Source organism: Limulus polyphemus, unplaced genomic scaffold (genome assembly GCF_000517525.1).
Source record: "Limulus polyphemus unplaced genomic scaffold, Limulus_polyphemus-2.1.2 Scaffold216, whole genome shotgun sequence".
In the NCBI taxonomy this organism is placed as follows: domain Eukaryota; kingdom Metazoa; phylum Arthropoda; class Merostomata; order Xiphosura; family Limulidae; genus Limulus; species Limulus polyphemus.
In genome coordinates, this window is record NW_013665826.1 from 800,226 (window position 1) to 827,977 (window position 27,752).

General features: G+C 30.1%; 1 protein-coding gene across 8 annotated transcripts; it reads right to left on the minus strand.

Annotated features, from left to right (window-relative positions):
- Window positions 1–251: 251 nt before the first annotated feature.
- On the minus strand, window positions 252–27,491 carry LOC106478492 (protein hu-li tai shao-like). Of its 8 annotated transcripts, XM_013939040.2 has the most exons (20): window positions 27,470–27,491; window positions 25,316–25,504; window positions 23,859–24,150; window positions 21,775–22,005; window positions 19,787–19,930; window positions 19,253–19,351; window positions 18,739–18,966; window positions 18,301–18,431; window positions 16,808–16,934; window positions 15,366–15,401; window positions 13,334–13,447; window positions 12,679–12,771; window positions 12,009–12,204; window positions 10,700–10,843; window positions 10,269–10,349; window positions 8,558–8,620; window positions 6,605–6,676; window positions 5,896–5,975; window positions 4,730–4,892; window positions 252–1,447 (listed from the first exon to the last, which is right to left on the minus strand). In XM_013939040.2, the coding sequence occupies exons 2-19, from the start codon at window positions 25,483–25,485 to the stop codon at window positions 4,743–4,745; spliced, it is 2,451 nt and encodes an 816-aa protein (XP_013794494.1). In that variant the 5' UTR covers window positions 25,486–25,504; window positions 27,470–27,491; the 3' UTR covers window positions 252–1,447; window positions 4,730–4,742. The 8 variants fall into 8 exon arrangements, with proteins under 8 accessions (XP_013794494.1, XP_022237807.1, XP_013794495.1 ...); XM_022382099.1 differs by lacking the exon at window positions 15,366–15,401; XM_013939041.2 differs by lacking the exon at window positions 10,269–10,349.
- Window positions 27,492–27,752: the final 261 nt, after the last annotated feature.

Below are 27,752 nucleotides of genomic sequence, written 5' to 3' on the forward strand. Positions count from 1 at the left end.
TACTAAAACAATACAGAGCTAAAAATAAAGAATAACATTTATAATTACATGTTTTTTAGCCACAAATAATGGGCAGTGAGTGAGTCAATACTTTAGTAGATACTATTCACAAAAAAACCCACCCTGCTTTATTAGCTTACCCCATAAAAGATGCGAGAAATAACATGTATGAAAAGTACAGATATTATGACCACTGTAGCTCCTAGAGATTAAAATCTAAGTTTTATTTCATTAAGGCCAACAAACCAGGGTGTATGTAAATAAATTTATTTTAAACAAACATTTTGCAGTATTATTTACTTCAATTTAATTGCAATGTGAAACAATCTTTTCAAAATCCATCACTTATCCACTTATCTTTTGAATACAGCAACATTAGTCCCTGAAAGTCAACAATACAGAATGTCATCAAAAATATAATACAATTTTTCTATACTTTACCAAACAGTTTTAAATTGAAATAATTTTCTAAACTAAATGTTTAATACTTAAGGAAATGGATGTGAAAGAATACAAAGATTGTCAAAAAAAAAAATTTTTTACTTTTAATTACTAAAAAAATAAAAAATATATAATAATAATAATAATAATAATAAAGAATACTACATAATTGAAGAAGTTAAAATCATCGTAAATAAAATATTACTTAAAAGCCCAGACAAGCATGGAAACCAGAAATGGTTTTGCTAAGTAGCACCTAGCACAGGCTGGCTTTAGCACAGGGTTCAGTGAAAAATGCATATAATACTTATTTAGACTAAAACATAAAACAGAAGTAGTCTGTTAATACACTGATCTAACAAAAAGAAAAAAATTACCAATTTCTAGGCAAAACTTAAGCAAGGATTGAGAAGCTGCCTACCTTCATTCTCATAGAAACATACTAAGCAACCAGGCAGGAGCAGACAATTCACAAACATTATTATTGTAAGGAACATAGCAATGAAACCAAAGGTAAAACAAAACCACATTTACATGATAAAAACCCAATATACAAGTACTTTATTATCAAATATTACAAAAAAAAAAAAGAACTGGTTAAAAAGCTTTCTGTAGATTGTGAAGAAGTAATGATGTGGAAAAAAAAATCTTTTCACAGGCACTCGTTAAAAAATAACTGTATTCAAAGAAAATCCTCTTCAGTCAAAATAAAGAAGCCAACATCTGCTTATTCCTAAAGCTCAAAACCAGCAAATATTAAAAGTTTGTATACAACAAAGCTAAATATTACATCATGTCTTGCCACTTTTCTTTTTACTGTGCAAGTTTTGTGGATGTGCTGCCTAGTCTCAACATCAGTTTAAAGAAAAGATAACCTTCATTTAATGATGTCCACAACACTGCTGCTCATCAAATACTAACTTTCAACTGTACCCATGGCAACAGAAGCATATAAAGAGGTGGAAGGTTTCACTGAACAACAAGACTGAGACTGGAAGGCTTGCACCTGTTAAAAACATAGTAAAACATTGTAAATTGTGCCTGGATATATATATTAGACTGGCCACCAATAGTGTTGGTTTTATATTTTTATGATAATTCAATGAATATTTACTAGCTTTTCTTTTTCATCACTCAAAAAAAGTAAAATTAATACTTTTATTACAATGATACTTATATAGGACAGAACATCAGGCAAGATAAATATATTCAAATATTTCTCAAATGTATTTTCAATTTCAACTTAAAAACATACACAGATAATACTATTAATGGCAGGATATGAAAATGAGAATACATAGGGACAATCTTAAAATGATAAGATATCAAAATACACAGTGAGATTCTTAAAACCCAAAAGATCTTAAAACATAAACATTATTAAAAAAATTGTCATATCAAAACACACAGAGACAGCATTAAAATTTCTTCAATGCAATGCTATGTATTTCCCTTGAATGGTAATTAAAGAAAAAATTTGTGAAAAAACAAAAACAACACTACACAACTTTGAGTGAGAAAAAAAAAAAGTACAAAATTCCTAGGTTTCAAATTTACATGGTAATGTGTTTTGGGAACTTTTGCTAGAAATGTAGTATTCAAACACAAAGAAAACATAGGTCTGCAGCCTTAAAAATTCAATAGTGTAAAATAGTTACTTGTCAGTACTTAGGAAGCACTGTATAAGCATCCATAGAACATATAATAAAGACTGATTTAAATGTCAAACCACTCCAGTAATTCATTACCAACCTAAAGACAGATATATGTATCTATATGTGTGCGAGTTTCTTGAATTTAATAAACTTGGTCTCACAACTGATTACTAAAAGTGAACTTTTTAATATGAAATGCATCTGATTAAAGACAATATATCAAAACTACCATGTTAAACTACTGTTGCATAAAGCAGTTTTATATTAGTTACAAAACTAATATATATATATTTTATACTTTACCAAAAAAATAAATAAATAAATGTACATTATAAAATATGTAAAAGCGGGAAAATATTATGTTATAAAAATAGATTATATATATCAACTCTGAATGCCCAGTATAAAATTACTAAGTTACTTTTGTAAAATATTTGCACACTTGGTTTAATATAGAACACACAAAACCTTATTTTGTCATTAATCTCTAAAAGACAGTTAAAATTTTATCAAGTCCAGTTGAGTATCAGAACAAATAAATGACAACTGCTTATTTCGTTAGTTGTAAAGAGGTCTAGGAAAAATAATAATAAATTCAAATTCAAAAATGAACAAAATTTTATAAATCTTCAATGAAATGGTAAATTAGTTATAAAAGATATAAACTTGGAAAGAAAGGAACCCATTAACCACATAATAAAAGATATAAACTTGGAAAGAAAGGAACCCATTAACCACATAATAAAAGATATAAACTTGGAAAGAAAGGAACCCATTAACCACATAATAAAAGATATAAACTTGGAAAGAAAGGAACCCATTAACCACATAATAAAAGATATAAACTTGGAAAGAAAGGAACCCATTAACCACATAATCTGAGAAAGGATTATGTTAAACTATTTATGCTGAGCTATCTGTTTATTTTTCAAACTTTGATGACATTTAATTGATTTTTCTGCGGTTACATTTTTTTTCTAAGGCACTTATTATTTAATAAAATCTTTGTTTGACCTTTTAATTTCCTTCACATTTGGGTAACTCAATACAATTGTAGTAATAAAATAAGTAATCACTTTTTTTTAGCTCCAATGACTTTGATACTTAAGTACCAAACAGTAGTCTTGTTCTGAACTTGCCAGAAAACAAGTAGCTGTTATCTTCTCTTAAATACTTGTGAATCTGGTGTATTAACAACTACTCCAAATCTCTAACACGATCTTAAGACCGGAAGAAAGTCCTGTATAAACCTACTGACATTTTAATCATAAATCCAAATAGGAGTTTAAAAGTTTCATGTTTGGAAACAGTAACATCTTAGATCATTGACAAGGAACTGCAGCTATTGGTAGTTCTCACAAGCATCACTGAAAAAAGTACCATATATTTGGAAATGCCTTGCTCATAATTTTTTTTTTAAATTATTTTTCAAAGTACATAAGAAACCAAATCAAGTAAAACATTTATCTTAATTTGATTTTATACAATCACCAAAACTTAAAAAATATACATTGAGCAGATTTTTCTGTTAAAATTAATGTCTAACAAATGTTTCTTTATTGCTAGCAATATCAAGGAGGACCCTTGACCAACAAATGGCCTAAATTAAATACATGGGGAGACGAGCACATTACTGAAATATTTAATATGCAGTTTTTTGAATAATTTCTAGTATGCATTTCAGAAAGCAAATTTGTGTCAGTGTTGATGCTAGTACCAAAGTAACTGACCACGATAACTAATGTAACAAAATCCTTCCTCTTACAGACTAATCTAGAATTACACTAGAACAAAATGATAAAAACTCTACAACCCAAACATTTTCAAAAGGTGGACCTTTCTTTTTCAAGGGCAAACTGGGAATCACACTAGCACACACAATGACACTAAGAACAAAGCCACATTGGGCTATCTGATGTGTTCACTGTAAGGAGTGGAACCCTGGATTTTAGGGTAGTAAGTCTGCAAGCTTACCATTGTTCCACAAGGGGACCTAAGAAATGCTAACAGAGCACAAAAAATATTGAAAACTTAAAATGAAAATATTAAAATTGAAGTATTCTAGCATAACTCACAAAATGTAGGTAACTAAATGTAAGCAGAGATTTTTGTTCTAGAGCTTTCTATATTTCACATATTTACAAAATAAATAAAAAATTACAATTAAAAACTGAATACTGAAGGTGCTACATTAGGCTAAAACAATCTCATGTGACAGAAACTTTACAATGTATGCACTTATGAATTGACATGCATGAGAAAACTATCATTGTTGTTAGAAAGTTTTGAAAAAAAACTAGGAAAGCTTCAAGTTTCGAGCAATTGTAGAAATCAATTGAAAAACTGAGCCTCAACCAACAATTCTAATGTAGAAGTTCTGCTACACTACATTTTTTTATGCTTGTGACTGACATAATTAGAAAGTTCTTGTAATGTTCAGAAATGTTGCAAAATTGGATATAAAAAAAAAGTTACAATGGTCAGTTTGATGTTGAAAAATAGACTACTATGTTAAGTAAAACCATGTGCTAAAACTGACAAGTTCTGGACAAAGTGTAATAAAATTATTAAAACTGTGCATATTCTATACTCATTTGATAACACTTTACTTTCAACAACAATATTACACTTACCAAAATCCTATGTTTATGCAGCAGACTTTTCTTTTTCCTTTTCTTTGTCTTCTTTTTCTTTCTTATGCTTCTTCTTTTTCAGAAAAGATGGAGTTCTCAAGCCCTTTTTCTTCTTCTTGTCTTTTTTAAGTGATCCTTCACTAATATCCTTGGCTGGAGATCCCTTGAAAAACAAATTTCTTATTCAACAAATGCATGAAAAAAAAAGCCATATAAAGTAAAGCCATTTATTATACTGTTATTAACAGATGCAGGAAAATATATCAATAGAAAGAAAAACATATATTAAACTAGTTTTAACAGATGCAGCAAAAACACTCATGAAAAAAATAAAGACAATTTTTAATCCCCCCCCCCCCTGCAATAAATGAAAGGTATCCCCAGTGAAGACTTCAAAACAGAAAAAAATATTTAATTTATGTTGTTGTTACAATCTTTGTAGTGATTGTTACACTTCTACTCCCTTCAGACAATTCATAAAAGACAGGGCAATTACAATAAATATTTTTGTCACTTGGTTTGTTTGTGGAATTTTGTGCAGAGATAGTTGAATGCTTTCTGCAATACATATCCCTAATTTTGAAGTGACAGACTTAGGGGGAAAAGCAGCTAGTCAATACTACCCACTGCCAAATCTCGGACTACTCTTTAACAATGAATAGTGTGGGATTGACCATCATACTATTACATCCCTACAGCTGAATTTATAACTTGGATAAATTAATATCTTGGTACAAATGGTTAAACTGACGAGTTTTATATGACTGGATTAAATATTGCTATTTCTTGGATATCTGCATGGCTACTAGTTCTAATTAAATAGTATACAGATTTTATTTCGTGTATGCTTTATGAGTTTTATATAACTGGTTGACTTAGGTATGTAACTGAAGTCAATCAGTTATATGTAAACACACACACACACAGAGATGTCAGTATATCAGTCAAAGCATATCTTTTGTTTCTTGATAAAAGTTGAATGTGTAGAAGTCAGCTGTTAAGTTAAATCATTTGAAGATAAAGCAAATCTAATCATCCTATCTTTTCTTTTTTTTTTTTACTATGTGATCCATATAAAATATAATGCACACTTAAGCTCACCTACTTAGTTTCTGTTAATACTAACAACCAGAGCTTACTGCTACCTTGCTACAAGTGCAATTTACCTCTTTACTGCTGCGAGAAGCAGCTGATACATCTCCACTTTCTGTTGACCTCAACTTTTCTCCATTTACTGCAGTATCACCTTATTTAAAACACAAAACCAAGAGTAAGTGATAGTTTCTGCATAGTTCTTCTACAAAATTATGTAACGAATACCTGTATACAAATACACACACACACACACACACATCTCGGCACTTATAGCCAGGCATATTTGAAGTGCATCAGTGACTCGGAAAACTATATTTCTATCTCAAGTTTCTTGTAGTATTTTAGTGGGATGTTATTAAATTAAGGTGTTCTTTTTCAATACAACAGACATTCAATATACGCCATGTAAAAACAAAAGTACTTAAAATTATTTACATGTCTGATATATTCTTTCTAAAAACAAGACATTACTTTGACTCTTTTGAGGTTAAAACAATTTGCAAACAATTACAACAGGTCTGGAATATGCTGAAAAACATGGTCCAATATATTTGTTAAATAGTCTTCATTAAAGTGTACCGACTCACATTTTACTTTTAATGAATACTGAATATTAAATATTACAAAATGAAATACTAGAAAATTTCTTTTGTTACAAAAAAACAAAAGGGGCAACAAATATAATATACAAACACACACTTATATTAAAAACACAATTAAATTCAAGTTTAAAATGGTTAATTCTATTATAAGTTGAAGAACATTTAAAATGAGACTTACTGGATTTTTGTTTAGGCTTACGTTCTGAAAAAGCACGACGTTGGAAGTACTTCTCATGTTCACTCTCAGCAGCTGCGAATTAAGTCATGCATCATGCATATTTTAACATGCATCAATTCAAGTTAGTGGGAAACACTTGAGTAATAACAATTATGAAACAAGTGCTTCAACTTCCATGCAATCATTTAATCTTAGAAACAAATTTAAAGTTAGACCTTACCTTCAACTTTTTGAGAGATTAACTCTGACTGGTCTAAGTGCAGCATGGAGATAATAAAAAAACATCTAAGCATTTTGTATTTAGAAAGGTTGTTTCTTTTGGAAAATTTCATAAAAATTGTGTCAACTGGAAGTTCAAATACTTATTTTTACTATTTACTAACCACAATTCTTTTTTTTTTTTATTTTCAAAGGTTACCAGCAGCTTGAAAACATAGTTATCTCAAACTTCAAATTAAATCACACTACAAGGCTATTTTTGTAACACTTTGAGGAAATATGTTGCCTGTAAACTGAAGCTCTAGAGAATTTGTTTATCTATCCAAATACTTCTTACAAAACAGGTAAACTTTTACAATGAACAAACAAGTTTTGTAGCAAGAGATATTTATTATCACAGCTTATCATTTGATTTATAAGGAATATCAAACACTTTTTGCCATCTATGTAAAAGTGTAAAACATCCTGGGGTTTGTTCCCTTTTTTTTTGCATTGTGCTTAATAATAATAAAAAAAAGTTTATCCATCTTTGTTGATTACTAACTATTACCTTTTGAATGGAGACTTTCAGTACTGAGAAATTGTCATCACTTAGCAAAATTAGGAGGAGGTTTACATATAACTGTGGATAGGTAATCACTCTACAATACAGTGGTATACTTAGTACAAAAAGAAACAAAGTTACACTTTTGTGTTTCTAGAAGTACTATAATGATTAGTGGACAGATTTACAAAATAAAAAAAGTTACGAAAGATTATTATTTTTTCTTTGCTGTTATAAAGTCATAAGTTGTCCAATCACAGAAAGGATTAACTAATGATAAGAAAGATGCATTGATGTCTAACATTTTCACAGCTAGATAAGTGGTAATACGTCATTATGTCAACTTATGATTGACAGATTAATACCAAAGGGAAGGATTATAGTCAGAGAACAGTGTACTCTCCCTACAACACTTCATTCTTTATGCGGTAGTGCACCTAGATTACTGTAACTATTTGTTCACAATGCCAGTAATGCTTCATGTTCTTCTCAAACATACACTCCACCCTTTAATTCTTGAAAGATGTGTTTACACAAAACTAAATGGCAATACTTATATGACATGTGGAATAAGTACAGAGACAAACTTTTTAACAGCTTAGTTACAAATATCTATACATCTCTACAAACAACTAATATTAACACTATCACTTACTAGTATTATAGTATACAGTACCTACTTAAATACAATATAATTCATATCATGACTAGTTGTTACATTTAATTTAAAAAGGACTTCTTCTGGAGAGAAACGTTAAAAAAATATTAGTTTTTGGCTAAATTTAATCAATACCCTTGGAAATAGTAATCACCTCGAACTAATGTGATAATCAAAAGGAAAAAGAAAAAAGAAAAAGAACACGACTTTCAATAATTAAACTTCTCTGAACCTCTTGACAAGTTGGCAAAATGAAAATAAATTACCTAAAAACAATAAATTTTTGAAGTATAAAACATAATAGTATGGATACAAATAAAACTTAATTTTTAACGTCTTTTCTATGACAATAACAGTAGTCACCACGAGAAACCATAAATCTCTTTAAATCAGTTTTTTAAATAATTTTTCTGTGTATCTTGCAATATATATTTTTAAGAAGCAAACCATAAGCGATAATACATTCCACTGTCCAGAAAAATTTCAAAGAAAACTGTTTTTAATAAACTTTAAAATAATTCCCATACCATACCTTCTGGTGATAGTCGGACAGAGTGAGAACGTTGAACACTTGGATCATTCGAGGCGTCAAAAACTAAGAAGAATGGAAGCATGCAATAATCAAGCATCGTGCATATTGGGATGAGGAATTAAAAAGGATGCTGGCATTTATTCATATGCGCCATTTTACTAAAACATTTTATATAAATGCAAAGAATGATAACAACAAAAAATGCTAACAAACTTGCAAATACAGAAACAATAACATAAATTAAAGTTTATTAGGAATGCAACATGCATTACTCATGCATTGAATATATCAGCTTCAACTTATGATCTGAAAATCGTTTTGCCTCAAAAATTGTGTGTTTATATGGACTGTTTCCTTTCAAAAGCTAAATCTACTTAGGCGAAGTAAAGAAGTAAAAAATGTGACAAAACAAAATGTTTTGATATAAAATAATAAAGAAGATGATTCCATATACGTGTTAGTGATATTCTTAAAGAACAAAGAAAGCAGCATACAAAGTTATTTCATTTTGGCTTATTTAATTACTTCAAAGATTACAGGAGTCTTATCCAGCAGTCTGAAACGATCCCCTGTTTGATGGTTAGAGAACATACTATATTTATTCCAAAACTGACTTTAACTTGAAGAGTCTGTATTTAATCTTGATATCCAAATCTTTCAAATAACCTAAATATAATTATATATCAATAACTAGATCATTATCCTACATACAGGTGAAGTAACTTAATGTTAACTCTTAACATTTTTTTAAATTGATCAATTCTCTGACATTTAACTAATAAAATTGTAAGTATGATTGTTTCTTATTGGTAAAACACAATTTGTGAGTATCTAAAAATTCATTTGGGGAAAAAGAAAAAGGTAATCACAGCATTTTTTTCTTAATTCTAATGTTTTTGCTAAAGCAGATATAACATAAGCTACTCAATATTTAACCAGTAATCCAAGCCATATATTTAATCAAACATTACAATTTCCCACAACAGATTTTTTTTCTTTAATACTTGTGCCTATGACACTATACTGGTGCCCATAAGAAACAGATTGTTGAACGGTACATGATTTAATGATACTATGGATAATAATCCTAAAAAGACAAATATTTTGTGAACAATCCTACATCATGCTTTTATAGATGGTCAAGCAACTTAGAAATAAAACACTTCTAGAATGATTAAACGAGAGCCGATTTTTTTCATTTACTAGAAATAAGCTTAAATACTATGTTAAGGCAATGTTTTAATTTCCTTACAGAATATTAAATCTATTTTTAGAGTAATTGATACTTCATGAGAAATAGCTGTGCATGGTCACATGAAATTTGTGTCAGGTAATTTACAAAGTTCCTATTTCAGTTAAATATACTTACATTATTTATATATATATACATAATTAGGTTAGAACATACTCTTTTCTCTTTGGAGTTAAATTGTATTACGCGAAATACTAATTCTCTTAGTGAGTACTTGTATGGCTATCAAAACTGAACCGAGTGCTTCAAACCACCATCAGATGTTAGTAAAGCCAAATCAATTTGTTGTTCCCAAATTTTAGGCCAGAGATTTAATAATCATGTACATGCATTAGAAATACAAACCAGCAGCGAATCTCATTTACTTTGAAGCCACAACCAACAAGTATTTAGCAGAGTCAGTACCACACCAGACAATACAAAGCACATATCTCGGCAGCAGCATGTGCTACCACTGACCGTCAGTGACGATTATCTGCAGCTCTGGTGTTTTCTGCTGAGATTGTTTTTGGGTGGTATCTGTATCAACTCTACGAGTGCCTAAATTACCAGGAATCAAGTAGGGGAAAAAATCAAAACTTAAGAAATAAAAAGAAACAGTTGATCAAAAGAAAATATTCATAACGCAAACTTCAAAGAAGGAAAAACTTACAAGTTACATGATGAAAAAAAAGTAAAATAAAAAATACCAAATGATATTAGCAAGTGAATTAGGTTTAAAACATCTTGTGATATTTTGTCAGATATTATAATAAAAACAATAAAATTTTAATCCAATAAAGAGTATATAACTGTGCAGCAAACCAATCCAATATTTTCAGATTGGGTAACCTCTAAATATACTTAATAAAAGAAATGTAACAATCAATTTTAAAGTAAAACAAACCTACCTTCATCTTCAGAGACAGGGGTAGTGGGAGAATGAGGAGGTGATCGCGAGTCTGCAGGGGTTGTCACAACTGGTTGTTGATGTTCTGGTACTGCCACTGGTTCTATCAACAGATGTTTTATTTCTTCTGGTATTTCCTCCTCCACTGAAAACACAAGTGTAGGTAATAAAACTCAACTAAGCTGTAATTGTACGTACTTCTCTCAAGTTTAATGAATTCCTAGGTTGTACTTTTCTTCATGTAAATAAAAATTATATTCTGGTTTCATTATGAAATTTTTTGTATGAGACTGTTTAATTTTTCATTCAGCATTCAAACCTTTTAAACTTCACTATTTAAGTAAAACATGTCAACAATAATCAATATCAATAGTAAAGTTCAATTAATCTTACAAGATAAAACTTTAACTACTCTTTTTGACACTTTGATTTTCAGGTGAAATCTAATCATGAAGTTGCCTAAACTTATCAGAAAAAACAAAGATAAATTAAAGAATTATTAAAATGAGCACAAATTAATTAGTGAGTTCTGTATTATTTTATCTTTCAAGTAAGAAGTGTAAAAAAAAAAAAAAATTTCTGAAGTTCATCCTACTAATTGTAATCTCTGAAGTGATCCCGTTCCTTTCACTAAGTTCCTTGAAATTTAGTTCACGCAAGAAACAATAAAGGCATAAACCTGATACAAACTCAGCGAAGGAAAAATAAAGAAATAAGAAGCATTAAAACATTCAAGCACCATTTAATAACTGAGGTCACCAAGCTGGAGATTTTAATCATTCATATGCTTAATGTTACTCAGCTTCAAATGCAACATTGAAACACCTGCGTCTCTAGCTCAAAGTTGTATAGATACTATCATTATCATTAATCCACTACTTTACCAGTGCTTACACAAAAATGAGTATAGAGAACTTTATAAAATGTTTAGTAAAATTTTATAAAAAATGAGGAAATTAATGTTAATGAAGGATTAATAAAATTGCTCACTTTTATTTTTATTATTTGTTTTTTTTCTTACTCTTCTTAGATTACTTCATGTCACATAGAGCCAAAATGATTCATTTGGTAACAGTTCCATTACTGAACATAATGCATTTAATCAAACTTTTACATAGCTGTTCTTTACTAATGTAAAAATTCCAGTTTATTTTCCTTTATTTTCTCTCTTCACATTTTTGTTTACCAATTCCCATTTTGCTTTAAATAAGAACTATACTTAAAGTCTAATTTTAATTTTTTTTTTTCAACTACACTATTGTCTAAAATTGTTACACTGGGAACAAATAATTTCTATCAATATTGTTTACCTAGTTCTCCCTTTTGTTTTTTCTCAACAACCCTACGGTATTCTTCTAGTTCCTGATCTGTGATATTATCAAACGGATTCTTTGCATACGCAGTCTTATAAACCATGGCATTGTGTTGGAATTCTCGCTGGATGATTCCCTTGGATGCAGCTCCAACTAATATTACCTGATCACCAACACCACTAATCCTGGCATCCTGGGATTACAAACCACTGCATTATTGAAATGAATTTACAATACAAAGGTCACACCAAATGTCCTTCATATCTAAAACACTAAAGTATTTTATAAGGGTTAACTGATTAATTTTGGAAATATTTCTCATAAACATGTTTATAGGAGAAAACATTATTGAATTAAAAAAAATAACTAATGTCAATTAAATCTACTAGCATTTATGAACATAAAGTAATGTTAATGTGCCTTGTATTTTGTATAAATCTTGTTATATTAAAAACAGGTGATATTATACTTCAAAATGTTGAATCCAAACTTTCACCAGTAATTGCAAAAACCTTGTCATCACATAATTTTATAAAATTAGATGTAGATGTGTGAATATCTTAATACAATTTATAGCAGTAATCCTTTAAAAATAAAGCTACATCCACCATGACAGGAACAGTAATGAAAGTTTATACATGCCTAATATTTAATATAGAACCAGTACCTGCAGGTTTTTAGCCTCCTCCCAGGAGACTCCTTCAAGAATGTGAGACTGTGGTCCAGCTGTTATTGTAGACTTCATTCTATTGGCTTTTATCTAAATAAAAAAATTATTGAAAAAAAAAATAATTCATATAGACACACACACACACACTCACAATCAATAAAAACTTTACATGCCAATTATTAAACAGAATAATTCCTAATAACCAAACCCCTAACCCTAATCCAGAAAAAATGTGCAGTTTAGACTGCCAAACCAAATGATTTTAACACTTTTATAAAAACACAGAGTGAGCAACAGAAACCTACAACAGATAATAAAAATAACACTTCCAGCTAATGTCATGTGGTAAGATTTACTTGATCAAGTGTGGTCACTTTGAACATGTGTAATACTAAATTGTTTCAGTAATTATGCAAATACGGTTAAAAAAATACAAAAAAAAAGTTTTTTGTGTTACTTGTAAAGTAAGTTCATGTCTCGTCATTGGTGGGTTTGCTATGCCACATCCTTCACAACACAGCAGTACAAGTTCCGCCTGATAAATGTTCCATCAACTGTTTTCCTTTTATATGCACATTTGCTATTTTACTACTTTCAGAAAATCATTTTATTTCTAATGAAATAATGCAACTAAAAGTATTCAAAACCTCACCTCTTTTTGTTTCTGTTTAAATTCTTTCGGATCACCAGTATTCTTGGGGAGAAACTGATGAGTACTCTCTATTTTTACAGAAGAGCTATGGGATGGTGATCCTTCCTGTACCCACTGTCAAAAGGAAAAAAAACTGGATACATACAAGATGCTTTTCTTTAGCATTTCATTTGTTTTTCAAAGTTAACTACAGTTTGACTAAAATGTGTCAATGCAGTAGGGTTGTACTCTAATTTGTCACTAAATTTGGGCCAATTTCAAATATTCTTATGAAAGTGTGAAAATTTGTGAGGATTATTATAACTAACCTCAAAAAAAAAAGAAATTCCTAAAAGTATAAAACATATTTCAAAATTACACAACCTTTGTATGATTAGTTACTTTATTACAATTTTTATAGCTAAAGTTAGAGAAACATGATCCCATCACCTAATATAATGTGAAAAAGGTAGAACATTTGAACTTTTATTTCTACTGCAACAAAACTACTGGCATAAAGGTATTTATAAAAACAATGTATTAATAATATTAAAACTACAATAGTCTCAGAGTTTTACATGGATTAGAGCAGAAGGAGCCAAAAAACTGTAAAAGCTCAAATCCTACAACTGATTAAGAGAAAGGCTAGTGCAGAGATACAAATTTAAAATTCTCTCTCATATAATTATCTTTGACCATTTTTCAAAATTCACATTCCAGAAAATTTAACAGTGATGACAGACAAGTAATCAGCAGAATTGGCAGACACAGCTTTTCACATACACCATGCAGAGTATAATTTGGTAGAAAGTTTCAATGAATAAAGGTAATATGTAAATATTACATGGATGAATATGGATAAAAAAAGGCAAACTTGAGACAGTGTGAAAACTTCCTTCAAGTTTTGCTGAGGCTGTTTATGATCTGGAAGTTGGTGAGCTGCGAGTATTCAGATAAGAATTTGTAGAGAAGTAATTTCTAGCAGTACATTTTCTCAGATGTATTTGAAACATTCATAATTGCATTGTTCTACACAGACTGGTTCAAATATAGAAATTACAAAGACAATATAAGGAACATGGCAGATGATGAAGCCTACATAAAATTTGTTCCTTCTTTTCTTTTATAACAATGACTTAATTTCAACTTGTTCAAGGAGAGCATTTTAACATCCTTCTAAATATTTTCTCCTACAACTTTTTTTTACTCCCCCATTTAAAATCTTTGCCATAACTGTCAAACTACAATATGGAAATCTCCTGTGGTACAAACCAGAGATGACATTTGTTTACAGGAGTAAGGATAAACTATTATATTGTAATTAAGCTGTAGTTCTAGTGGAGATTTCACAAATCATTTCAATAACATTAACTACTCTCAATTATTTATATAAGATGGGGATCAGAAAATTAAAAGAAAGGAACTAAGTATTTAAAATGATGAAAAACTGTTAAAAATCAGCCATAAACTTAAACTAAAAATTTTCATTTCAACATTTTAGGAATTATTTTCATTATTCTTCTTGCTGATCAGCAAATAAAGCTTACTAACAACAGAATTCAGTACTTAATATAAAAACTACATTTCTCTGGCTAATCTCAATTGAACACAGAATACATATGTAATGCTGAATTAAAGTAAATTTTGAACAATTTAATAAAATGACATTTATTTCCAAACTGAACAACACAACACTTCATGCATTATGGGCTACAGAGTCAGAGAACCCAAGGTTCACGAGTAGCTAACTCAAATTCATAGCTTTTAACCGGATGGATGGCAACTACCAACTAAATAGCTACTATTAACCAAATAGCTCGACTGACTGTCACTTCCATAATGTCCCCATAACTGAAAGTCAGAACCATGTTCATTGATATATTTCTGAATGAAACCTTGGACCTTCTGATCCAGAGCCCAGCAAGCTAGCAGCAAGTAACAGTAGTAGCAACAAGTCACAGAGGTGTATTGCTAGATATGCAGGCCAGAATCAGACAAATTAACTGATAAAATTTAAAGGCAAAAGAAAAGTTAAAATGTTAAATCAGCTTACTGAGTCATTGTCCCCATTCCCATCCACTTCTACCCACTGTAAAAACAAAACAAACAAACAATTACAAAAAGAAACAAACAAGGGTTTTAAAGTTGAAAACAAAACATAAACAAAATGTAAATTAGTTAAAGTCTACAATCACTGAATTATTGCTTTGAGATGCATAAAGTTTAAATAAAATGTATATTTTATTATCCGATGTTTTGTGAAGCATCTTAATTTTAAATGAGTATATTTAATCCAAGTAATCTCGCATGCAGGTGTTAAGAAACAATATTTTTTAACAATAATTCAATCTCGAGGAAAACCAAAATAAGTGGTAAACTTCTTTCAAAAAATGCAAAAAAAAACTTTATTCAAAACAAAAGTTAATTAGCTACATTCAACTACATCGTTCTAGAACTTGTTTATTTGGGAGTAAATACATTTCCAATGTTCCATCTAACCACAAAACGAGCATACTTAGTCAAAAAGCTAAAACTAATGCAAATACAAGATCCAAATCTTTTTGCCTTGTTACTTCCTTGCAGGCACGAACACAGCCTCAAAACATTTGTTGGTGCATTTTTTACATTAAAAAATGCAAGCTAAACATTGTAAAAAATATTTATTTATAATTGTTTTATTTTTTAAGAAAAGCTAGATCTTAATGTGGTTACAGAAAAAACATTCATTAATGGAATTGTACTTAAATTTTTTAATTGATCTTTTAATAAAACACAACATTTAATTTAAGTTATAACTACATTATCGATCCTAGTCTCAAAGAATGACTTGTTAGTTTGGTCATATATAAAACTCTTACATATTTCAATCATTATAAAAGTGACTATTAACTTGGTTTAGGTAAACTCAAACTATTTGTACTACACTAAATACAATTTTCCTTCGGCTTTTGTGTTTGCTTGAAACATCTGTTTGATAATCATTTAAATCCATGTTTTTCAACAGGTTCTTATATAATTCAATGGTAAGCACATACATAGCAGCTGCAGAAATAACTAAATTTTCTCTTGACAATTTTTTTTCTATCAAAATTTAACCTAAAGGGATTTTTTTTAAAACAAAGATAATTGCAAAGCAATGCCTTTTTCAAAATGTAAAGTATAGTGCCAAAAATGCATTATTTCTGTGTCTGGTTGCAAGTGCAGAGAAAAAAGTTGACTGAAACACTTCAAGAATAAAAATTTACTTGTAACAAAATCTTTTATTTCACATGCTCAATAGTGATTTTAGCTATAGTTTTAAACTGCCCAACCTAAACATGTCATTTTATTAACCATGCAGCAGAACTGGTCAAAACCATTTGTCCTATAATATTATCAAACATTAATTCCCATAAAAAAAAGTCACATTTCGGAATAACTCATTTATGATAAGTTAAGTATTTCTAAAAACAATCAGCTCTGTTTTATCATGATTTAAATGTTGTTGTACAATACCTTTGTTATTTTTTTGGGATCACTTGTGCCAGTTTCCAAAATTTCAACTTTCTGATATACATTGGGTGAATTAATCCAACACAGTCTGTCCTGGGCTTTCTTTCCTTCCAATAACTTCTTTAGTGGACTGTAAAATAACATATGCAAATAAAACAAAAGATGCACACACAGCTAAAATATTATGACAAAGTAGAATCTGACTAAACTTAAAATAATATGACAACTATTCACAGAATATTAGAATCATACTTTATGTATACACAGTTCATTCAAGGTTCCATTTTCTTGCTTATAAATGCTATAAAACAGATGTCCTACCTGGTTGCACCAACAAACTACCTGATTGTTCTATAAATCTACCACCAAGGTCATTTAATGCAGCTTGTGTTAAATGCTACACTCACATACCATAGACCAGTATCTGTAAATATGTGTAATTAAACAGAAGACAACCTGATGGTTTACTTGAACCAAATGAAATACAAATGATATGTTAATTCTAATCTACATACTTAAATAAAATTGGATATTTAGTGCAAATTACTATGAATGAATAATGTTGATTTGCTTTTACCTATTCAAACTAAAACATTCTGATCCTATTATTAACTAATAACTGTAATACAAAATAAACATTTCATATATATAGAATTGAATACTTAAAACAACTGTGAAATTCATAATAATATGTTAATAACGTCATCTACACAAATGGTTGAATACAATCACAAGTATAGCACAACATTTTTTGATAGTATGGCACACTTTAATAAAAACAATAACAATGCCTCAAACAAAAATAAAGTAAATTATTAAAGTAGTCTAAACTCTATAGAAATTATTTAAACTGAAAACTAAATGGTTGGAATAAAAATGTTACTTTAGACAATAACAATATATATTGATTAAAAATATACATCATACAATGGTGACAGAAAAATAGATTTGTCAGCCAAGATTCATTTAAAAAGCACCATTCATATGAAAATTACATTTAGTATATACAAGTATTCTTTTTGACTGGTGATATTGAATTTATGCATATTAAATGGTAGCAGGGTAAATGTATATGGTTTGGCAAGCAGTCAAGAATACTTAAAGATATCACCAAAACATCAGTTGACACAATTTTATACCTACAGGAATAGTGACTAAAAGAAATAAAAAAAAGTTTGATGTAGTGACTTTGAATCCCAATTTTGTATTTATCATGTTAATCTTCTGTAATTTATAATAACAAACCCAATCTGATTTGTATATTTTGTGCACGTATGCAAGTAGATATAGATACAGTTTTTTCAGATTTTGTTTTGCTATAATACTGCATTTGACTCCTCATTCAAAAATAAAGTTTGGTGTACTAAAGTGCAAGTTCCTACATATCAAACTTTTATTTATTCAACTTGAAACAGTGGCATTGAAAACCAGAACTACAAAACTTCTTTTAAACTATATGCTTGGAAACAAATCAATAAAACATGTGACACTCTTACCTTAACCATTTCTCCTCTTCCAAAAACTGAGCTAATGATGATGCTGCTGGTGGGATTTCTACATCATTTTTGGTTCTTGGAGCTTCTGACCTCAACAATGGGTGCCTGTAACTGTACCCACTTCTGAATCCCTAAAAGCAAAATTCTTATTCTGAAGATTTGTCATGAAAAAAAAAAAAGTCAAAATTTCTGCCATACATATATATATTCAGCATCTTCCCAGAAGGAGTTAATATATAAAAGAAGGATTTAACAAATGAAAAAAAACATCAGACAGCAAGCAAAACAAACATTGTTATTTTCTTACATTAAATCTTAAGGTAGAGTTCACTATTCAGTAAAGAAACTAAGTCTTTTTTCTTCTCAGTAAAGCATAAGGAATTAAACATTATGAAGAGGAACACCAAATTTCAAAACCTCAAAGACAAAATATCTTACAGCATTATCTAGCATCCTCATTTGGGCCTCAAACTCCAAATCCCAAACTCTGGCTTTCTTTGGCTTCTCTTTAGGCTCTGCTTTCTCCTTGTCCTCATCACCATTCAAGGCATCATCTGTTTTACCCTGCACATGCTGACCACCAGATCTCACCATGTCTCTAACCTTTTTTTGGGCTTCTTCAGACATAATCTGGATATTTTCTATGCCTAGAGGCATAAGACGAACCTACAAAAGATGAAGCCAGCAATTACAATGGAATAATAATAGTAATACAATAAAAAAAAGACACCAACAAGAAAAATAACACCAGTATTAATTTAACTAAATAATTTGTGAAAGACTTTTTAATTAAACATGACTTATTGTGGCATCCTAAGAAAATGAATGATTACTCTTTGCAGTTAAAACTTCAAATGCTACAAGCGTGCTGGTACGTAAAAGTTTACATTATTAAATTATCTGCATGAAAAAATTAATTCCATTTTGTTTCATCAGTTAGTGGTTTATATACCTGTGTTTTACAAGCTGTGACAACATTGCGTAGCTGGAAAACAGCTTCCTCAAGTGATTCACCACAAACAACAACCCCATGATTCCTCAGGAACATAACCTGGGGATGGAAGATTTAAATCTGTAATTACTTCATAAAATGAAAACACTTTATAATAAATGTGATGGAAACTTTATTCTCATATATTACTCCACTAATGGTGACTATAATAGTATGATTTATCTTGTGAATATAGGTGCATAGGAGAAAAAATAAACTTATCTCCACAAATTTTGGTATAGATTTAAAAGACAAAGAAATCAGCAACTAAATACCATTTCATTCAATAAAAATATATTTCACCTAACATCTACATAAATTAACTACTAGGTCTTCAAAAAAGTAATTTCCAATGTTCATACAAGTAATACAAGCTGCATGTACAACAACAAAACATACGTATTATGAATTAAAAGATTGCAAATTTTTATGAACTATAGCAACTCCACAAATGTCTAAGAAAGATCTTTGATGCAATAGAAAAAATTAAAACACCTTGTTGATAGGTCCCAAATTTCGGGCTAATGCTTCTCTTTCTGCTGGATTCACCAGAATCCCTTGATAGTTATGATAACTGACATCACCAACAATTGCTGCCTCTTGACTAATAGGGAGAAGTCCACATTTTGTTGCTGACACCTGGAATTATCCATAAACAGTAACTAACCACACAGATGTAAATAAAGGTACAAAATGACTTTAGTATGCTAATAATGAATTCAGATAAAGTAAAACATAAAAATATATTTACAAAATAAAAAACGATAAATCTATGGTTGAAATAATGAAGTAATAAAAGGACTAACATTGAGTGTGAACACAGCTTAAAATTAAAAATCCAGAATAACAGTTTGTCAATAGCATTTGAATAAAACAAAGACTAGCTGAGCAAAAAAGGAATGGCTTTGAAAAAAACAAACAACTACTACATATCATCCATGGTAATACTAAGGTACAGCATAGAAGACTGCATATGCACAACATTATGTGCTTTATTGTATGACTGTATTCACAAGGAAATCATCTATATTTGTAATACAATGGGCTTATAAAAATGACTTTGAGCTATGACATAGGATGTTACACAATTGTTTCATATTATTTGCCCACTGACACAATTATGAAAAATTCCAAACCAAGAAATAGAATGATGCCTGAATTTTATTTTTCTTTCTTGATAACAAGTATGCTTTTCAGAAGTAGCACAAGTTCATAATAATATACTTTAACTAAATACAAACAGGGTTGGTCATTCTGAACAACCTTGTTATTACCACATAACTCCAAATTTACTAAGTGTATCCTCACAAAATTTGGCAAGCATTTAGTAAACAGTACAAGTCTGTTGCACACAAAAAATCAGATTTTTCAATAAAGCAGTTTTAATAAAGATTTGTCTGTGAATTTACAAAGCCTTTACTGAGTCAGTCAGAGTGAAAGATACTTTTAATTCAAAGAATAAAAATACTTCTTTTCATCTTCATACTTTATTTGCATAACCTCTAGAACATCACAAATAAATATGAAGTTTATTTTGACAAAACTGTATACTTTATCTTTCACTTTCTCTACCCTAACATTAATTGTAGTGAAATTATTGCTCATTGAAAAGTATAATTACCTTGACAAGCAATAAATCACCAGGTAGGATAATGGAGTAAACAGATGTTTTGGGTTACATCATGCCTGCTTTCATAACCCTAATTCATCCTACTAAGTTTGTTGTCCAAAACATAATTCATGTAGGTTTCAAATATGAATTTTAGAAAACTAAAATCATGCCACTCACTATATTATATTATACAATAACTACTGTAAGTTATCAGAATTCCTAACTAACGTATAAATGTGTTTAAACAGTTCCATTACTGCTCGGGACAACAACTACTCAATACGTGTAAAGCTTTTCTTGCAAACTACCATCTCTATCAGCCAAAACTAACTGAAGGAGAGTAAGATTTATGGTACACTACAATGTTCTTTCTGTTGGTTATAAACATGACCAATAGCAATGTCAGAAAAAATAATAGACATTTCTTAAAAGACAGAGGGTATGGGAGGGAAGTGTCAAAGTGGAATTAACAAATAATGATATCTCAGTGAAACAAAAAGAGGTGGACAAATTTATATTCTAGCTTGTGACTAGCTATAGAACATGGTTCTAATTGGTTGAACAATATGAAGCAATTGTAAGGGAAAGGGAAAAAAAATGTATAAACAAGGAATAACAGAGACACAAAGCCATATGACTAAGAGTTGCAGACTGAGAATTTGCTTAAATATTTCCTTCTAAAGTTAGGAAAATTAAAACTTAAATAATACAAAAAGTTGAATTACAAATTACATTTCTATGCCAAGCTTACTAACATACATTGAAAATAAAGTTGTTTAAAATTTTGATGTAACTCTGGAAAAGGTAGTCACATGTGCACTATTACTCCCACCCATATTCAAAAAGGTTAACATAGAAGAAAAAGACTCACTGCAACACAAGGAGGATAGTGAATGTGAATTATAGCCCTTATGTCTGGACGAGCAGCATGAATGGCTGAGTGAAGCATGAAACCTGCCCGGTTAAAGTTGAAGCTACTGGAACCCTGGTCAATAACATTACCCTGCATGTCGACCTTTAGAAGTGATGAGGCCGTGACTTCATGGTACTGGAGGCCAAAGGGGTTCAGAAGGAAATGTTCTTGGTCCTGGCTAACTCGAGCCTAACACAAAGAACATATTAAATTGAGTAACACAAACTCAAATAAGTAAACAAGTTATTTTTGCACTTAAAACTCTGAGTGGATACTAATAATATTAATTTAGTATAACAGCCAAAAATAATAGTGTTAACAGTAAAGAAATCCAAATGATAAAACAATGTATTATAATCTCTAAAAGTAAGTAAAGTATATTTATTTACCTATACTCATTATCAGGTTAATTTTTAGTTTCTCTATAAGTACTGAGCTTGCTCTGATCATAAGTGAATATTAATTATAAACTTCTGTTATGTACAAACTTATAAACAACATCCACTTGTAATTAACAAGCATGACTATATCAATGCTAGGGAAATTTGTACTATACTAATGAATCTGTTCAGCTTAAGAGTGGGTACACTAAATAAGAAATGTTAACTACCTATTCTAAAAAACATATTTAATTATCAAAGAAAAAAGAACTAAGGGTTAAGTATTTTAGCCAAATAGCTACACAGGATGACAGTGAACTTCATTTTATTGAAGCATAAACAAAAGTAACTGTCTCCAGTGACAGGAAAAGTTTTTAGTTAGTCTAGCAAAAGTACCCGTTCCCAGTGATGGTAAAATTAATCTAACAAAAATACCCATCCCCAGTTACAGGAAAAGTTTAAGTTAATCTATCAATTTAAATTATTTCATGGAGCCCAGCATGGCCAGGTGGTTAGGATGCTCGACTCACAACCTGAGGGTCGGTGGTTTGAATCCCCATCCCAGCAAATGTGCTCACCCTTTCAGCCGAGGAGGCATTATAATGTGATGGTCAAACCCACTATTTATTGGTAAAAGAGTAGCCCAATAGTTAGCAATGGGTGATGATGACTAGCACAGATAGCACTCACTCATGTAGCTTTGTGCGGAATTCAAAAACAATCAATCAATATTTCAGAAACTTTAAAAGGGTTAATCGTGTTGCACTCTTGGTTTCACTCACAGCCAAAGCTCAGAGCTACTTATACTACCCATCGTGAAAAGTAATTGTTGAGCATTTCAGTCATACTAAGAGCCACTCAACTATAATATACAATTTTTATTCTTTAAATTACATCACATTTTGAAACGTGAATGATAGTGTGATTAATTCCTGACAATTTAGTGTAGAATATCCTGCTTGCAAAATAAAACTTGGAATCAACATTATTCATGCCTGTTCTCTCATCATTTCAAAAGTGAATGTTGTGCTTTGCGTGCATGCACAACTTTTCAAATGCAGTGCAGGAAGTGGTTGCAGTAAATGGGAGACAGACACCACGGTTCCCAATATATGCAAGATAGACAACTTATTTCATTTTCAAAAATTCTCAGTTGACAACAGCTGTTAGTAACTTAAGCTGTATCAATAATGTTGGAAAAGGACTTCTTGGTACATTAATATCAAACAGTTAATTAATGATGTGCAAAATTACTGGAAATTGCAAGTTTATGAAATTCTAATTCAGTTATTGAAATAAAGAAAATATGGCATAAGAAATATTCGGGTAGGATGTACAATTTGACATTAGACTTTCAACCCACAAATAAAATTTTATTCTTCACTAAAACTTTGTGGGTGATATAAAATTTAGTATGCCATTTTAAAATGGCTAAAATAGAGAAAATCAAAAGAAAGATTCCCTCCCCCAATCATTCCATGATTACTTTGCCATAAATTTATGTAGGCTTTATGTGACCAAGGTAAATAAGCTGAAACATATTGCACAAATGTTATAATGCTTTAATAACTCTTCTGATGAAATTTCTATCATACAGTCCCAGTCAAGTTAACCTAAAGATATATTACATCTTAAACTCTAAACACTGAAGAAAATTCTTACTGTAATATGATTGTAGATAGAATCAGACCACCCATACAGATCCACTAGCCGATAGACAGAAGCAAGCTTGCATCTCAGTATTTTCTCACCCTTAGCATAACGTAAACTATCCACTCCTCTGATGTCATTAATAGGCAGAAGACAGCGAGCAGTATGCAGAGCAGAAGAAATACGAGAGGCAGGAGGAAGGAGAAGATCTGAAACTTGTTTAAGAGCAGTTAAGCTGTTAGTGCCAGATCCATCATTCATCCGAGACTCAATTATTCTCTCAAGTTCTTCTCGAAACATCTGGCTGTAGGAAGAAATTATACAGAAAGGAAATATTTTCAAATGCAGTTTTAATATACATTTAGTAGCATTTCATTATAACAAAGTGTAAAATTGTTTTAAAACCATGAATTTTTAAAAATAAAACAGGCACTGAATTATCAACTTCAAAAAATTCACAAAAAGACTATCCACAATGTTAAAAAATACTATTTATGTTTCATTGAATTTAGCTTAAACACAGCAGAACATATATAAACATTTGAAAACACCTACACATACATTTTCAGTTTAATCTGTTGTGACTAAGGGTTTGATTAATTCACATTGTTACATACAAATTTCAATATTCAAATAGACACCCAGTTGTTATATAGTGGTGTTTTGGTTATATAGAATGAAACTACAATCGAATAGTCCCCCCACATCTTGTGTAATATATAAGTATTCAAAACTATAGTCTAATTATATTCACAGTAAAAAAAGCTTTATGTGAAGTTAATGACAGCAATTAAGATAAACAGCAAGGATGAACAATTGGCTCAGAACAGGAAGTTTTAATATACAGCAGAAAGTACTCTTACTTAAGTAATTCTACAATTACAAGCCAACAGTCCTGTGAAAGACAAAGGCTACAGAAATGTGTGTGTCTCTCTCTATGGTATTTGTTGATCAGTGCCAGTGAACAATTGAAACATTTGTTGTCATCTATATCTACAAGAAGTACAAGTAATCTAACTATGCCTTTATTCTGATCATTAAACATACAAGTTAGAGATAGTTTTATTTTTTACAAGAGTCTCTGATTTTAAGAAAAGTTGTAATATAATATTCAAACAAATAATAAAAATAAGTTATTTTTCCTGAAAATACCACACAGTCCCTTGTGTTTTCTCATATGACAATAAACTCAGTCTGCATGTTTTTGTACAATCACTAGGCTGTTACGGTAGTATTTCAGTAATAATGACACGAGATACTTCATATAAAGGCCATCTTCATGCTAAGTTTCTCATTATGTGCAATTTTTTGTTAGTTTTCATTTTTAGTAAGAAAATTTACTGCATTACAATGACGTTAATGTGATTTGCAACAAATTCTGCTTTTTTAAATGTACATATATTAGAAAGTTAGAACATTTATCCTAACAGAGCACATCACATTAAAACTGACAAAAAAATGTCAATCACCTATTCATAATTGTTTCTACTCTTTTTCTCCTTTCCATCTCTTTCATGTCTTGTTCAATGTCAGGTCGTCTCCATAACTGTCGTTGATATTCGGGATCATCAGGATCATAATTTTCCACCTTGAATTCACAATAAGTAGGGCCATTAACCCTCTGCTCTACATTAGCCATTCTACTGGCCCAGGTGATCCTAGAAAAATAGACAAAAAAGTGATATTGGTATATCTTTCAGACAGGATAGCAAAACAATTTGTTTCCTATTTTTCAAGTACAATAATGAGAGATTAAATACAAAAATTTACTTTAGTAAAAAACAAGATCCAATAAATTTCTCTTAATGTTTGGTGTTTTGAACATACAAGATATAGTCCTATCTATTATAAGAAATTGACTTCACTCTGGCAATAATAATGTTAAAACTAAACATGTTTCTCATTATTAGCAAAGAACTAAACAAACTGATAGATAGATTTTATTAAATAGGTGGTACAACCAATAAAATAGTTCAGTTATTCTGTGTTTGAAGTGTTGAACCTAAATAAATTACTTTCTTTTCATTCAAACTGGTATATATACAAGCTTTTGTTTCTTCTTTGATACAGAATAATGCTTAATACTTATGTCTGAAGCTGTTAATAAAGTGTAATTACACTTATTCTCAGGTAAGTGTTTTTATTACCTCTTTCACTGCTCTTATTAATTAGGCTCCTTTTATACAATGGATTATTTGTTTTATTTTCTTTATACAGTGTAATTCAATGAGGGTACCCAAATGATGAAACAATACATTGTAATCACTATAATAAAATTTGAACATTACTTCAAATTAGTTATACTCATTACTAGGTGTGCATTTTTTTTTCTCCAGAAGTTTATATTACGTAGTTAAGAGCATTTCATCAATAATGAAACCTTCCCCACTACAGAATTACTGAATACAAGTCTAGAGAGGTTATAACTCCATTGTATAGGTTAATGGATAAGCCACATTTGAAGTACTGTCTTCAGTCTTGGGCTCCTCACCTTAGAAAAGACACTGAATTCTTAAGATAGGTTTCAGAGGAGGGTTATTAGGATGATACCTTGGATGGAAAGGTTGTCATACGAGAAGAGGATAAGTTAAGATCTCTAATCTTGTTTTATCTTGAAAAAAGAAGAGTTAGTGGAGATCTGATTGAGGTGTTTAAGACTGTTAATGGAACTGATAGTAAGACAAGGAATCATCTTCAGCTAAGACAGCTTTATTTTTTCAACAAGGTGATTGGGCCTTTGGAACTGGTTAACTTCAGATATGGTGGATGCAGTTAATTTAGGGAAGTTTAAGGGAACGCTTGATAAATATTTGAATGATAAAGACTGGCTTTGAATTGCTTAAGTGTTTAATTCAATTGAATAGATAAGGTAGCCTAGATAGACCAAAAGGTCTCTTTGTGTCCTTTAATGTTACAGTTATCTCTTGCTTTGTCACATTTTCACAGTTAGTTGAATAACTACACAACACACCAAATTAAGTAAATGTTTATTTACTGAATAAGATATACTCAAATTATAGTAATTTTTGATAACACTAAACATTTTTTAAGTGACACAAGTGCACACTAATGTATTAATTATTAATTAATCTTAATTACATAAAATTGTCCTCACACAAGAATGTAATTTTTATAACTAAAATATCTAAAACTAAAAGACTGAATATGAAATTCAATCATGATGGTGTCAATTTCTGAGGAGACAATGTGATACTAACATATTTTGTAAAATGTTCTTCAGGAAGATAGAACTGTACACGTATTTTACATTTCAATTCCCTCTTCCATAAACTTTTTTCTAAAATTTATTTTTCTACTTAATCAGAATTAATTATATGCACGGACTTAAAATTAAGTATCAAAATAAACAGTGAAACAGAGGCCACATAATATTATCTGTCTGGTAATATTCACTTATTTTCTAGTCAACACTGGCAAGACTTGAAATTATACCAGATAGGCCTATACCCATTATAATTATTATTAATGATGTTTGCTTTTAATATTAAAGTTAATAGTACAAAAATGTATATTTTTAGTTTCTACAGCATAACATGTTCACTAATATAACACAAATATAACTATTTGTTGTAACGTAACTTATTATCATAATATATACTTACAAAGCACACAATCTGATTGAATTGAATGTACAGTATGCTACCACACCCTAGCACTAGTAGCATGAGGATATAAACACACCGCGAGGCCTAAATTGATTGGTTAGCCTACTCGTTCTTCCAACCGGTTCTGAACAGGACAACATTAAGTATCGACTCTCATTGAACCATTTAGGGTTAAAACTTAAAATATTAATAACACAACCTACTGCAAGTGCAACCAATATAATTCCCCAACAATAGATTTAAATGTATTAATATTAATTGGCAGAATAATTGCCATTAT

Coding starts and splice junctions, on each gene's coding strand:
- LOC106478492 (XM_013939040.2), bottom strand. CDS start 25,485: ATGGCTAATGTAGAGCAGAGGGTTAATGGCCCTACTTATTGTGAATTC. Junction 22,006..23,858: donor CTATCTACAATCATATTACA/GTAAGAATTTTC, acceptor TCTTTGTGTTAG/GCTCGAGTTAGCCAGGACCA. Junction 16,935..18,300: donor GAAGAGGAGAAATGGTTAAG/GTAAGAGTGTCA, acceptor GTTATTTTACAG/TCCACTAAAGAAGTTATTGG.